Source organism: Manis javanica, chromosome 5 (genome assembly GCF_040802235.1).
Source record: "Manis javanica isolate MJ-LG chromosome 5, MJ_LKY, whole genome shotgun sequence".
NCBI classification, from domain to species: Eukaryota; Metazoa; Chordata; class Mammalia; order Pholidota; family Manidae; genus Manis; species Manis javanica.
Genome location: NC_133160.1, coordinates 10,509,133 through 10,524,824, shown reverse-complemented (window position 1 = coordinate 10,524,824; position 15,692 = coordinate 10,509,133). Strand labels below are relative to the sequence as shown.

At 40.4% G+C, this 15,692-nt stretch overlaps 1 protein-coding gene across 3 annotated transcripts in view; it reads right to left on the bottom strand.

Moving 5' to 3' along the window:
* Positions 1–15,436, bottom strand: part of B4GALT5 (beta-1,4-galactosyltransferase 5) — a 68,588-nt gene extending 53,152 nt beyond the window's left edge. For 2 of the 3 annotated variants that reach the window (XM_073236468.1, XM_017651888.3), the window contains exon 1: positions 15,110–15,436. Coding sequence is in view for 1 of the 3 variants with exons in the window: in XM_017651888.3 (XP_017507377.2) it covers positions 15,110–15,224 (115 nt within the window). In the remaining 2 variants the exon portion in view is untranslated. Of the gene's footprint in view, positions 1–3,826; positions 3,949–15,109 lie in introns of all 3 variants that reach the window. The other variant, XM_073236469.1, reaches the window with a different exon arrangement.
* Positions 15,437–15,692: the final 256 nt, after the last annotated feature.

The window sequence follows — 15,692 nt, the reverse complement described above, 5'->3', positions numbered from 1 at the left end:
CCACCTGAAACTACAGCTTCGGTCTATGCAAATTCTTTTACTATTTTAATTATAGAACTATTAAATTACCAGAACTGATAATGCTACAATTAAAACAGTGGTGGTGGTGTTTATTTTGTGGTTACTGGGTAATGTCACTAAACACAACCACAAGATGTGTGCCAAAACAAGTCCTAAAAGAGGTATTTTTGCCCTTCTTCCATTCCCCTTAAAAGCTTTGGCTTTGGTCATCTTTGACCAAATAGCTCCACAAATTAGCAATATACTGTCAGGAAAAAAGGCCAAGGGAACCAAAAGAACACAGGTGGTACACACGCTGACTGCCAGGTAATCACCTGCTGCCAGGGTGCCTCAGAGACTTCAGCATCCTCGGCCACCGCATCTGCTCCTCAAGTTCAGCAGAGCCTTCGAGGTAACACCAGAGCATGGAAAGGCTTAGCCTTTGCAAATGTGCTGACCCTTGTTCTTCCCACTCTAAGTTTCAAGGGTTTAAATGAAGGACAGGGTAATGAAAAAAAATCAAGTTCTCTGGAAGCTTCACAGTTATCAATTATTCCCACCCTGCCTTACTACACTACTGGTCCAGTGGAGCTGGTAGGAAGTTTCCTTCTTTCCCTTCCTGCCCTCTCTGCTCCCACTGAGCCCTGTGATTAAGGGATTTCAAAAGGGGAAGGGAACATTGATCTGTTGAATACCTAACTAGTACCAAGACTTGCAAATATCTGACAAAGAGTCTCTCCTTTAATCCCCACAATTATCCTGTGTTTACAGACTGTTTGTCTTCCCTTTTTACATATTAAGAAACACTTATTTAAGTAACTGGATCAGCAAGACATCTAAAAAAAAAGAAATACAATTATCCAAAAGCTTTAAAAATCTAGATTATTAATTAGCCTAAGCTTTACTTTGGGTTTTGTTTATTTTTTGGAGGGAGGTATCTTTGCCCTTTTCACCTTTATATTTTCATAAATATAAATTTATTTTTCATAAAGATCACATCAAAAAATTACCTTTGTTCTAAAATTCATATAGAACCACAAAGGACCCTGAACAGCCAAAGCCATCCTGAGAAAGAACAAAGCTAGGGGGATTACATTCCCTGACTTTAAAGCTCTACTACAAAGCCACAGTAATCAAAACAAATTTGGTACTGGTACAACATACCCATAGATCAATGGAACAGAATAGAGAGCCCAGATATAAACCCATATGTATATGGTCAATTAATATATGATAATGAGCCATGAATATACAATGGGAAAAAGCCTTTTCAACAACTGATGTCTAGAAAAATGGACAACTACATGTAAGAGAATGAAACTGGATTAATCTAACTCCATACACAAAAGTATACTTGAAATGGATCAAAGACCTGAATGTAAGTCATGAAACCATAAAACTCTTAGAAGAAAACAGGCAAAAATCTCTTGAATATAAACAAGAACAACTTTTTCCTGAACACATCCACTTGGGCAAGGGAAACAAAATAAAAAATGAACAAGTGGGACTACATCAAACTAAAAAGCTTCTGTACAGCAAAGGACACCATAAGCAGAACAAAAAGGCATCCTACTACAGTATGGGAGAATATATTCATAAACAATTTATCTGTTAAGGGGTTAACATCCAAAATATGTAAAGAACTTACAAGCCTCAACACCCAAAAACCAAATAACCCAATTAAAAAATGGAAGGAGGACCTAAACAGACTTCTCCAAAGAAGAAATACAGATGGCTAACAGGCACATGAAAAAATGCTCCACAACACTAATCATCATGGAAATGCAAATTAAAACCACAATGAGACCTCACACCAGTTAGGATAGCCACTATCCAAAAGACAAGAAATAACAAATTCTGACGAGGATGCAGAGAAAGGGGAACCCTCCTACCCTGTTAGTGGAAATGTAAATTGGTGCAACTGTGGAAAGCAATATGGGGGCTCCTCAAAAAATTAAAACAGAAATACCATTTGACCCAGGAATTCCACTCCTAGAAATTTACCTAAAGAAAACAAGATCCCTGATTCAAAAAGGCAAATGCATCCTTATGTTTATCACTGCACTATTTACAATAGCCAAGAATTGGAAGCAACCTAAGTGTCCATCGATAGATGAATGGATAAAGAAGATGTGGTTAATATATACAATGGAATATTATTCAGCCATCAAAAGAAAAGAAATCCTCCCATTTGCAACAACATGGATGGACCTAGAGGGTTTTATGCTCAGTGAAATAAGCCACGCAAAGAAAGACAAATACCAAATGATTTCACTTATTTGTGGAGTGTAAAAACAAAGCAAAACAGAAGGAACAAAACAGTAGACTCATAGACAATGAGAAGAGACTAGTAGTTACCAAAAGAGGGGGTTGGAGACATGGGGGAGAGGGGTGAGGGGATTAAGGGGCACAGTAATTTGCAATCACAATATAGATTGGTAATGGGGACAGTAGTACAGCACAGAGAGTATAAATAATGATTCTGTAACATCTTACTATGTTGATGGACAGTGACCACACTGGAGGAGGTGTAATATAAATGCTGAACCAATGTGTTGTTTACTTGAAATCAACATAAGACTGTATATCAATGATGCTTTAATAAAAAAAAATTACCTTTGTTCATAAGGACCCATTACACTATTCACTCTACTTTTGTATTTATTTGGAATTTTCAATAATAAACTAAGGAAAAAAAATTTTCTTAAAGCCAACCAAAGAAGTAGCTCTTACCTAAAGTTAATTTCTTCTAGTGCCTAATGAAATTCAAATAAATCCAAATCTTCTAATTCACACAAATCTTAAAGATTTCTGAATACTTAAAACCAGAATGAGAAAGCCAGGCATGCCAAGTCAACAATAAAATAGAAAAACAAGTCAATCCCCAAACAGAAACATTTCACTTGCTCACACTCTCACATTCAGACACACACACAGCGCAATGAAGGATTACAGTTGTCCCTTACAGACAAAGCAACTGATGGGTGCTGGCCTAAAGCTCAAGCTTCTTCTGAAAAAACTATCTTTGCAATAGAAGCAAGGTTATTTCCACCTTCCATCTAATAGCATGAGCTCAAGAGACTAGCTGTTTATGAATAACAGTCTTACTTTTCACACCATCCATATGGACTTCCAATTTCAGAAAGGATTTTTTCCTCATCTCTCCTTGGAAAAAAGTAAAATATAAAACAATTTCAAATTTTCTAGGCAAAAATTATCTCTCAAATTAAAGACTGGCAAGCATGTTAAGAAATAAAGGTGTAACTTTTATCATAAATTTGAAAACAAGCCATTAACCTAAATACTTTTATAATTAAAAATTAAAAATTAGAAACAATGTTCTTATAGCAATTATTGTATATGCCTCATCCTAAATCAGGACTGACTGCTTTCCTATGTTTATCAATTTTTTTCATCTAGATGTCAAGTTTAGATACCAGACAAACCACGAATATATCCATTTGTACTTTGCAGGACCTCAGATCTGTCCACTTTCACTTTATTTCACTGACACCAAGTATTTGAGTACCTATTGTACGCCAAAACAATGTTCTAGGCAGGGAGGCAACAATGAACAAGAACGGTAAAGCCCATGCATTTAACACTGAATTCCAGTCTGAGGGTGGGCAGGAGTACAGGAGTTAGCCAATGAAAACAATAAGGAAAGGGGGCAGTCTCTGCTGGAAACCAGGTAGAAGCAAATAAAGGAGTGGAGAGGGAGGCCGAGGCCAGATCACGAAAACCCTTTTAGGCTACAATAAGGATTCTGAACTTTATCCTATGGGCAATGAAAGCCACTGAAGAGTAGGAGACAGATTCATCATACCTAACAAATGCTCCACAGCACTACTCAGGGGCCAGATTTCTATGCGAAGTAGGGTACTCTTCGAAGTGGAAAGGAGGCCTCAGCATGTGAATGCATCCTTCCTCCACTGGTCCAAAAAGCATCTGTGTTATTAAGAAACACCATCATTGTTCACCACAATCACCATGACTCTGTTGAACAGCAGAAACAGTTCCTGTAAATATGATCACCACCACCAACTGGCACAATCAATAGGGCTCAGTGGGGTAAGAAATTAAACTAAATGACTTTCCAAGAATTTCTTAAAATATTTTTGTTGTTTTCAATGTCTACAATTAAAATGTATTTACTATAAGCCAGGCGGAGAAAGACAAGTATCAAATGATTTCACTCATCTGTGGAGTATAAGAACAAAGACAAAACTGAAGGAACAAAACAGCAGCAGACTCACAGAACCCAAGAATGAACTAACAGTTACCAAAGGGAAAGAGATTGGGGAGGATGGGTGGGAAGGGAAGGATAAGGGGGAAAAGGGGGCATTACGATTAGCATGTATAATGTAGTGGGGGACACGGGGAAGGCAGTATAACACAGAGAAGGCAAGTAGTGATTCTACAGCATCTTACTATGCTGATGGACAGTGACTGTAAAGGGGTATGTGGTGGGGACTTGATAATAGGGGGAGTCTAGTAACAATAATGTTGTTCATGTAACTGTGCATTAATGATATAAATAAATAAACAAACAAATAAATACAATAAAATGTATTTACTATTATTCCTGGCAATTAAGGAATGAAGAATTAAAGAACTGAACACCAGTTGAACTGACCCTCAATTAAAAACATTCATCCAGGAATACAAAATCATTGAAAAACTGACAAATCTTTTACTCAAGTGAAGCTGTGTTCCCTAACAGAAGACTTAAAAGAGTAACAGCTATAGTGCCTGCCTGCTTCATTCATCCCTGCATCCTAAGCCTATCACACTGCAGGGGTGGATGTAACTCAGAGAACTTAATGAAGTTAGCTCACCCAAGCAGACAAAGGCAAAGCCAAGTTTGTAATTTTTTTCTTTTATCATAGGCCCCAAAACATAAAAATTTTCTAACTGCCACCTGTCTTTAATCACTACCACTGTCACTCACATTTAGATAAATACACTGCAGCTCGACTGATACCAGGAAAAGAAAAAATCGAATCGCCAAATTTTACCATGTCAGAGTTGGGGGAATCAAGCAGATTTTACATGTTAGATTTTTCTATTTCTTCATTCATTAGTACTATTCATTTTCTGATAATGTTATGAAGAAAACAGGAAAAAAAATACTGTGCTAACATCACACACCTCCTAGTCATCCAGCGACTATCCCAGTCACCTGTCTCTCACCACCACCTGCCATCCTGTGCCTGGGTCATGGACTGGGCAGGGATTCCCCAGAGAATACTCTGCTGGAAAAAGAATTACCAGTTTTCAAAGAAGACCAAAAAAACCCAAAACAAAACACTTAATATCAAACTCCAAAGTCATGCCTCTGGGCCTACATTCTATTATTATTAAATAACAAAATATAAAAGGTACTGGTTAATGGAAATTTGGGGTCAAAAAAAAGCAAGCAGAATTTACTTTTCCCTACATTCAGAACCATCAGGTTCTTCCATTTCTGTATGGAAAAAAATGAGCCAGTGCTTCATTAACTATATTCACCAATCCTTAAAATTTTCCAAATCTTTCTTCTTTTTCATATGTTTAATCGGTAAACTCTACTGCCTCCAACACCAAAAATGTGGTGTCCCAACATCTGGCCCTACCTTATGTGGACTTTCAGAGAACTGCAATTGAAGCAGAAAACGTTTAGCTTAACTTTCAGTCCCACTGAACAAAATCATCAACAAACAAGAAACATCAAGTAAGAAATGCATAGTCCCCTTTCATCAGTAAAGGTCACAGGACTCTTCAAGATAAACCAAAAAAAACCTTGATTCCTGCTTTCTGAATAGCAGATCAGTACTAGCTCAAATAAGACATGCCTATGTATCAGTAACTCAGACTTTAGAAATGTCTATCAGAACTTCATAGGCAGAAGAGGGAATCTGCACACTATAGGAAGCAAAAGTTAAGTGACAATATTTACAAATTAGCAGAGTTTTAAAAGTACAAACAAAAGATAAATTGGACCTCATTAAAATTAAAAACTTTTGCACATCAAAAGATACTATCAAGAGAGTGAAAAGACAACTCACAGAATGGCAAAAAATATTTGCAAATCATCTGTCTGGTAACAGGTTAACATTCAGAATATACAAAGAACTAACAGACAAACAGCTCAACAGACAATCCAGTTTAAAAATGGACAAAAGAGCAGAATAGACATTTTTCTAAATAAAATATACAAATGCCCAATAAACACATGAAAAGACAACAACTTATCACTCAGTCATTAAGGAAATACAAAGAAAAACCACAATGAGCTAACATTTCACACCTTCTAGGAAGCCTTTGCTTCAAAAAACAAAAACAAACAAAAAGCCCCTCAAAATAACAAGTGTTGGCCAGGATATGAACAAATCGAAGCCTCATATTTCTGGTGGGAATGTGAACTGGTGCAGTTTCTGTGGAAAAGTATGGCAGTTCCTCAAAAAATTAAATAGTTACCATCTGACACAACAGTTCCACTCCTAGGTATATACTCCTAAGTATATACCCAAAAGAATTAAAAACATGGATTCATATACATACTGTAAACTAATATTCACAGCAGCATTATTCACATATCAAAAGGTAGAAATAATTCAAGTGTTCGTTAAAAATGAACAAGATGTGGTATATTCATACAATGGAATATTATTCAGCCATAAAAAGAATAAACTTCTGATACTTGCTATCAGATGGAGGAATCTTAAGAGCATATGTTAAGTGAAATAAGCCAAACTTACTTTGTTTATGTATGATATGAAATACCTAGAAAAGGCAAATTCATAGGGACAGAAAGTAGATTAGAGGTTACCAGGGGCTGGGAGAGAAGGAAATCGGGAGTCATTGCTTCACAGAAACAGTTTCAGTTAGAGGTGATGAAAAATTTTGGAAATAGTGTGGTAAGGGTTACATAACACTGAATGTAACTGAAGCCACTTAATTACACACTGAATTACCAAATTACATGGCAAACTTTGTTATATACATTTCTCCCCAAAGAAATAATAAACAAAAAAAAGTACAAAGTCAAGTGGCTGCAAAATCAGGACTAATAGGAGAAACAATCCTTCACCAGAGTAAATGCAAACCAAAAATGAAGAGGCTAGATTGCCCAGATAAGAGTCCTTCATTCATTTCATTAAATAGTTAAGTACATACTATGTGCTAGACATTGTTCCAGACACAAGGAAATTACAATCCAGAAAACTTCACTATCATTACTCTGTAAGTTCTGAGGATATGAATAAAATGAGTTTTTCTTAAAAAGTGAAAATATTAAATGCTTTTATATGAAATACACAGATTCATAAGTACATCAAGAATCCTAAAGTCAGTCTACTATCATCTTGTCCACCTAGTTTAACTTCCTTAAATTGGCAATTTTGTCATTTTTCAGAACTGGAATAAAGGACTTTTCTTTTTTTAACTGCACAACACAGCATTTGGGAAAATACCATTTTCTGACCTTCACAAGCCTATGCCTACCAGTCAGAAAATATATACATCACAATCATGTTTTTAATTTAAGTTTGATGCTAAAAGCAGAACTGCTCAAAATGGGGTAACTAGTGATTCCATTAGGAAAAAAATATTCCTGTTTTCCCATCTTTCCAAGTGTATGATTTTTCAACATATGAGAATGAAACAAAAGGTTTAAATGTCTATTTATCATAATTTTAGGACCAACTGGAGGATGAAAAAACAGTTCCCTCTTTACTGATATATAAATGTTTTACAGCTCTTCAATAAAAACACTGTACTCACTAGTATACCCTAGATCAACCTGTTTAAAACACAACACTGAGCTCTCCTACAATCTACACTTTCCTGTACCTGATACTCCACAACATTTTTCATCATCATAATTAGGCCACTAATCACCTGAGAGAACTGTTCATAATTGATGATGGTAACTCAAAAACAATGCCCAGGTTCCCTTCCAGTTACTGCAAAGTACCTGAGCATCTGTAACCTGGGAAGGAGGAGGAACAACACCTGGAGTCTAATAACTGCTTACATTTAATAGGGGGAGGGGAAGAGGGAATCTGAGAAGACAGCACTTTAAATTATTCAGTGTGATTCCTATGCCTGGGAAAACACTGAATTCATGGGATCAGCAGGAGGTACGAATGTTCTTCACTAAAGCCACAACATAAAAAGAGTCACTGGGTCAAAATGGAATATTTAATATTCATTTTCATTTAACATTCAATTACCTAAAGGCCTGAGGATAGGACAGGAGCTAATGAGTCCAGGGCTCTATTTCATGCTTAAAAAGCAAAAGTAACTAGAGGAAAGAACTGATTTAGCAGATTAAAATTTAAATGGATAACCCAGAGGACAAAAAAGGGCAAAATAAAAAAAGGTCTTAACAACCCAGAGATATTCCTATAAAACTCTTTCCTTTGTCCAAGACAACATATTTTTTTTTTTCCTTTTGTCACAGTGATTTCAAAAACAGACTTCAAATTAGAAATTTTAAGTCTTCTTTTTAGGGCAAATAGCCCTAAAACAATAGCACTACACAGTGTGAACCTCTCCATTCACTGGAAGAGTGAAACTCAAGTCTGATGGCTACATGCAAACACTTCCCCAGTTCAGCAGCACCACAGAATCTATGGCTCAGTGTTCCATTACCAGTGGGAGACTAAACAAAGGAGAAATACGAATTTTTTAAATGGGGTTCCTTTACCTGTGTAAGCCATTATTCCTTCTTCTATGTCAAGAATCACACCTGATCAGAATCATGTAACTTCAGGTCTGAAAGGGACCCTGGAATCTGTACTATTGTCCATTTCCTCAGCTTATGGATGAGAAAACTGAAAGGTTCTTATCTAATAACTGGTAAAGTCCAACTGAAGCCCAATTCTGCTATTTCCTGCTAGCATTAGACCAAGAGGACATCTCCTATGGTTACAAATAAGCATTATAAATATATGGGACTTTACGTCAAGCTCTGTGCTAAGCCCTTTTACATGCACATTCTACTTAATTCTCACAACAACCCCGAGAAAGACAATATCCTGTATCTCACAGGTGAAAAACTTGAAAATGATTTGCCCCCTCAGTCAGGGTTGATTCAAACCCAGCTCTGGCTGATTGCTAAGCTAATGTTCACTCCTATTCTACATCCTACCATGGTCCACAGGGTCCCGCATGGCCCGACCCCTCCTACCTTTCTGAACTAATCTATCACTTTCCCATCACTACAAAAATCCAGTCAACCTTCATTCAAGCTCATCCCTGCCTCAGGGCCTTTGCATGTGCTGGGTGCCCCTCATTCCCATCAAACCCCAATCCCCAGATCTTAGTATGGTTCTACCCTCCAGGTCAAATACCACCTCTTCAATGAGGCTTTCCCTAACCACTCAATTTAAACAGGTCCTCAATCACCCCTACCACTATCTGAAATTATGTTGTACATTGGCTGTCTCCCCATTAGAATACGAGCAGCACAAAACGTCCCTCTAAAATGAAAGCACCACAAAAACGTCCCACTAAAATGAAAGCACCATAATGGCAGAAATGTTCTGCCTTATTCATTTCTAGACTGCCCAAAAGCTGAAAAGGTATATGACAAGAAGAGGTACTCTAAAAAACTATCTGTTGAATAAAGGAATGAATGCCTGTGTCTGAACTTCCATCTCATTAAGGGCCAGCATCATGTAATTTAGCAGTTGATTACATACTATCCTCTGTATTTCTTTAGTTGTTTATTGTAATTAATCTTGTCTTTACAACCAGAGTGTATGTGCCTCAAAGATATAACTGTCAACTTTGGGCAACTAATGACTCAACCTGAGCTTATGGGATTATCTATAAAATGAAAGCAGCAGTTAAAAATCTACTATTCAAGTATCTCCTATAACTGGTAATATGACAGGGAGGCACTCAAATACTGGATTATTACTGACCCACACAACTCAAGTCTCTTTAGTTCTCTCACAACTTTCAGTAAGAATACACCTCATGTGCAAAGGCAGGCATACCTTCATTTGGCTAGTATTAGAAGCTAAAAAACTGCATCAATAGTATACACAGGCCTGCCTCTTCTCATGACAGTTCCATTAACCTCTTTCAAGCCAACACCCAATCTGTTTGCTTCTGATATCTTTATCTTGACCAATGTTAACCTCCAGTTTTCTCTATTTCTTTGGACAGGCCTCAGCAGCATCACATTCCTTACTTCTTGCTTGCTAAAGTTCTATTTGCTTTACACAGTTGGATGTGTCCAACATATCTTCCATGACTAAGAAGTTGGTCAGCAGCATTTTGGCTTCTCCTGTTTGGAATTTCCACTCTCTTGAAGAGCTCTAAAGAGTCACGGCAAGACAAAGGGACCCTCTCTCCTAGTGATTTATTATATGCTGCTCCCACTAGCCAGTCACACTCGGGGGGAAATGTCAGGATTGGAGCAGAATCATCTACTGGCTGGAGTATTGATGGCCTGGAACTGGAATTGATACTCTTTGGATGGCTGCCTCCAAAGATTGTCCAAGACTAGCATATTTTCACTGTTAAAGACACTTCAACTCCAAACCCAAGACCTTGTTTCCAACATAGCAAAATTATGCACAGGAAAGAAGAACACAGAGCATCATCAAAGTCCTGGTCAAAAGTGGTACTGTTTCATTTTGTAACTTCAACCTGCTCTCCAAATAAAGTTTGCTTCTAAGAAGACAGACACCACAGAATATTCAAAGGAAATATTTCAGTGAGTGTGTACAGGAACACACTGTGGGGGGCCGGGGGTGGCAGATGTCTTTAACAGGGTGAGGCTTTTTAATTTTCTAAAATAAAATAACCTACACTTCACCACATGTATTTCATTTCAGAAAAGCTCAGGAACTAAGTGCACTCAGGCAATTATAAGGCATTTTCATGTGAGGAACATCAATAACAAAAGGCTATTTTCATACTGTAATTAACTGTAAGGAATCTTAAATTTTCATGTGGTTATTAGAACATATTGCCTTTGATTATATAAAACCTATTTTATCTAAAATCTTAGGTCCAATGTATGTATGCAACATGAATGAATTAACAATTTTCCATGTGTAAAACCATCTCATTAGAAGTTTGGTTAAGATGCAGTTTTAGTTTTCAAGGATCTCTCTCTTTTTTTTTTTGGCCAAACATATGATCAGAGAATCAAGTGTCTTGCTCAAGGTCATTTGGTCAAATTAGGTGGGACCAGAATGACTGGTTTCTACCATAAATCAAACTTTTCTTGGAACTAAGCAGGCCAAAAGAGAAATACCATTCCTCATTTCCTCTCCTCAATAATCTAAGGACAAAAGAAAAATCAGTTTAAATGACAGAACTTCAATCAAATTTCATCAATGCATTGACTATTACCTCTAACCATGCACCAGCACCTCTCACAAAATTGGTACCTTTTTAAACAATTTGCAGAGGTCAGTAACCTCCATACAACCTTCCATTATGACAGCACCATAAACTTACTAAGATGTTTTCAAATCAGCACTTTATAGATGTACAATCTATAAATAGTTCACTTCTCTTATCTTAGAAAAGACCTGGTCAGACTGGAAGGTAGATGTACTGAGCTCTTAGACTTTTTTTTTTTTAAGTTAAAGGATCATAAGTCAGTTCAAAGTTTTCTTCAGAACCCTGAAAGAATACTTCACCAGTGCAGATGAAACAAGTGATCAAGTTAAGGAGAATCACTCAGGCTTGGGGAGGAGGCTACAGAAAATGTATGCATTGTTATCATTATTATCGACTTCCTCTTCTTTTTTCTAATCCACCACCTCCTTCATATTTTTTGCCCCCATCCTTTTCATTTCCACTTTTAAACTGGTAAGACATGCTTCTGAATTAATAACGAAGACATAATGTCCAATGAAGCCATATTTAAAAATTACTAACTGAATGGGGATATTAAAGTAACTAAGAGCACTCTGTATATAGTCATATTTAGTAATATTCCACACAACCAATTTTCAAGGTTAAATGATACCATTACCCTCATTTCAGATGACCCTTAAGTCCATGAAAATTTCCCTTTGCTCTCAGACTATGGGTCACTAATATTAAAAGCTGGCACAGATCTCAAAAATACTAAGTTAACGGTTAGGCTAAAATTGTGGCTGTGTTACAGTGTACATGAACAACTATAAAACATTTTTAACTAATATGACTTTAACCTCAAACTCAAGTCTACCTATTTCTGAATATAGTTGTAACACTTTCTTAGAGGGATGATTTCTCTTTAGACCTTGAACAAAACATGGTCACAGGGTATACAAAACAAATCAAAGCCAGACTGGAAAAAATTAAACCTGGAAGGAAATACAGGTCTGACACTTTCCATTATGCCAGAAAACAGAACTGTCATTATCTGGAAATGTATTAAGTCGAGCTAAACATACAATTGTTTTGACCTGCAAAAATGGAAACTTCATATGGTTCAACCTAGTATTGTTTTCTAAGCTCATTTTAATAATTGTCTCATGGAAGGTCTTATCCCAAAGCAAATAAAACCTTGTATTTCTCTAGACTACCTTAACCTTTTGAGAAGATTTACTACCCCACTGTCCAAAGCTGGTCATTTGAAAAACTAAATTCATTAACAGAAAAGTCAAGATACACAAAACCACCAAAATGCTCAACGTAACTAGGCTTCAAGAGCCCTAAAACCACTACACATCCTTTTTACTGTTCCCCTTTTTCACTAACAGAATTTGAATCCTAAAATACCTTTTTGAAGGTATTTTCACTTCTGGATAAACTAGTGAAAATATAAGCGCTTTGCATCTTTTTCAGTTATCAGTGACAGGAATCTAAGCATGGGAGCAGCCCCATCACTTGACACTGGAGTTCCACTGACCTAAAAGTCTACTGTTGAGAAATTTTAATGAAGTTGATAAATTCCATTTTTGTTGGAGAATCTGGTTTCTAACTTTTCTAAGCAAAAGGGTGCTTACCATCCCAGTGGGATATATTTTGCCATTTAGATATGGCTATTTATTCACCCATACCAGAAATAAACTGTCAGTTTCACAAGAGGGGTATGGCTCCAAGACTGCCTCTAGGTTCAAATCCATCATTTCACACTCATTTTTATGAAGAGTTAAATATCCAATATATTAATGAACTGTTTTCTAAATTAATTCCACTAATAACTCACTTGTTCTTATTCTGCCAAAATTCCTATCTCCTCATCTGATCCATTAGACCACACATACTGTACCTTCGTAGGACGATGCTTTTCCCAAGACAGTTTAGAAACTGTTAGGGCAATCTGATGTTGCTTGTTCTATTTCCCTAAACCTAGCTTCTAGAATAAATCATCAATATTAAGCATCAAATGAGATAGGCTTTAAAAAAAATAATCAGGAAAGAATCTCCTGCTCTATCTGGAAATCTCTGTATTCAGCTGGCTCAGTGTTGACAGGTCGAGAGAATGGCACCAGTCATCACTACCATCCTAAGGGGCATTCATCCATAGTCAAACCATCGACTCTTTCTTAACATCTGAACAACCTAGACTTTCTATAGCAGAATTATTTTCCTTGCCCCACCTGCAACAGTATCTTCTGATCATTTTTCACCATAAACTGAAGTTTTCTCTAGAGCCCTGTGGTGATGCCAAGTCAGGTAAACACATTCCTTAAACCTTCTACCTACTCCATTCTTTCTCTAAAGTTACCTATAACTGTTTTTCTTTAATTCTCTATGAATCCGATACAGTGATAAGTGCTTTAAAAGGTAATCTATTTCCATCCTTAAAACCCTATGAGGTTAGGATTAGTTCCCCCATTTTACAGAGCAGAAAAGCTGAGACTTAGTAACTTGCCCAAGGTCATACAGGATGGGGATTTGAATACAAGCGTGACCTCAATGTCGTCTGACTTTAACTCTCATGCTGTATCTTCTACTAATCTCCTTCTTCATGTCCTAACTGTCTGCTCTGTGGTCTTAGAAAGTCTATGTTTGGGCAGGGTTCAGTTTTTCCATCGGCCGTTTTTCCTTTAAAGGACATGCCTTTGAGAAGAGTTAAGTACCCATTTCATCTTTTCTCCATGCTCCTCCTTCCCACCTGGCACCACTTCCCCAAGGCCCTTATCATATCTCCTCCTCTAGGGCCAATTTAAAAGTCCCTCTGTTCCCAGAGCAGGAACCATAGGATACGAAGGGCCACCTTTTGCCCTCAAGGCTAGAAAAGGGACTAAATGAAATAAAGGAACAGCCCAGACAGCACCCCTTCCCAAGTCTTCATTCAGGAGGAAACTGTGGCTGGGGACCCGAGCGGGGGCCGATTTGGGGAAGGGTAATTAGTACGGGAGCGGAGGAGACAAGGGTGTACCCTTGGGGGTAGGCGGGGCAGGGAGGCAGCGAGGGACGTCAGGAGTTAGAAGGGGTTAGTAGACAGAATGGGGGGTGGGCAGGGCCCCCGGCGAGGAGAGGGATCCGGCCGCTCGCAGGAGAACGTGTGAGCTGGGGAGCAGGACCTGGAGGTGGACATAACAGGGCAAAGTGGAGGGAAGGAAGGGGAGGTTAGGGGAGCAGGAAACGGTGGATTCGTCCTGGCAGCAGGGCAAGGATGGAGGGGAGCCGGGAAGGTGGGGCGCCTCGAGACCCGGTCCGAGGGCCGACCAAACAGGGGTGGGCGGGCGGCGGGGGTCGGGTCCGCGGAATGCCGGGAACCGGGGCTTGAGGAGACCCCGGGGGACGAGGAGCGGGAGCTCTCCGGCCGGGGAGCGGGAAGCGGGGGTTCCAAGGAGGCAACGGCGTTTAAGGGGCGTCCTGGCTCGAAGCGGGGGTGTGTGAGGAAGGCACCGTCGGGTTCGCGGGAGTGAGGTTAGGAGGGCAGGGCGGGGGCGGAGGCCGGCCGGCGGAGGTGGGTTCCGGAGCCTGGCCGGGGTGCTGAGGGCGGGAATATTCTAGCGTCCCCCGAGGGCCAGGCGTGGGGGCTCCCGAGGCTCGGGCCGGGATCCCGGGGGTCTTGTGAGGGCCAGGATCGGGGTCGCCACCCGGCGGAGGGCTTCCGAGGGCTGAGGTCCCCTCAGGGCGGGGCAGAGATTCCCGGGCCGCCCCTGCGGCCAGAGCAGCATCTCCCCCGGGGCCCAGACTCCCTTCCTACCTATGCCGGGCGCCACATAGACGAAGTAGAGCAGCGAGGACGACAGCGAGAAGAAGAAGAGCGCGGCGAGCAGCGAGCGGCGCGGCAGCCGCAGCAGCCCCCGGCGGACGCGCATGCTGCAGCCAGGAGGCCGCTCGAGGGCCAGGCCGGGCCTGCTCCCCGTCCGCCGCCTCCTGGGCCGCCGCCGCTGCCTGGGCCTCGGCCACCACCTCCCGGGCCTCGCCGGCCGCCGCCGCCTCGCCGCTCCCAGCCGCCGGCCACCGCGGGCCCGGCCACATGAAGCGGGCGGGGGCCTGAGCGGCCCGGAGCGAGCGCAGCGGCGAGGGCGGGGCGGACCCGGCCGCGGGGGCGGGAGGGGGCGGGGCCAGTCCCGCCGGGCACCGTCGCTAAAAACCAGCGCGCACGCCCGCCGCCCGACCCCCTGTCCGGCCCCCGCGGCGGCGCGGCGGTCCACAGGGAACGTCGACAAATGGCGACAGCCCCTCTCCCGGCGCGGCCACCGCCCAGGCTTTCCGCGAGCGTCGCTCTAGTGCTGGTTGGTTCCGCGCAAGGGCGCCCCCAACCCGGCAGAAACGGCGGTCTG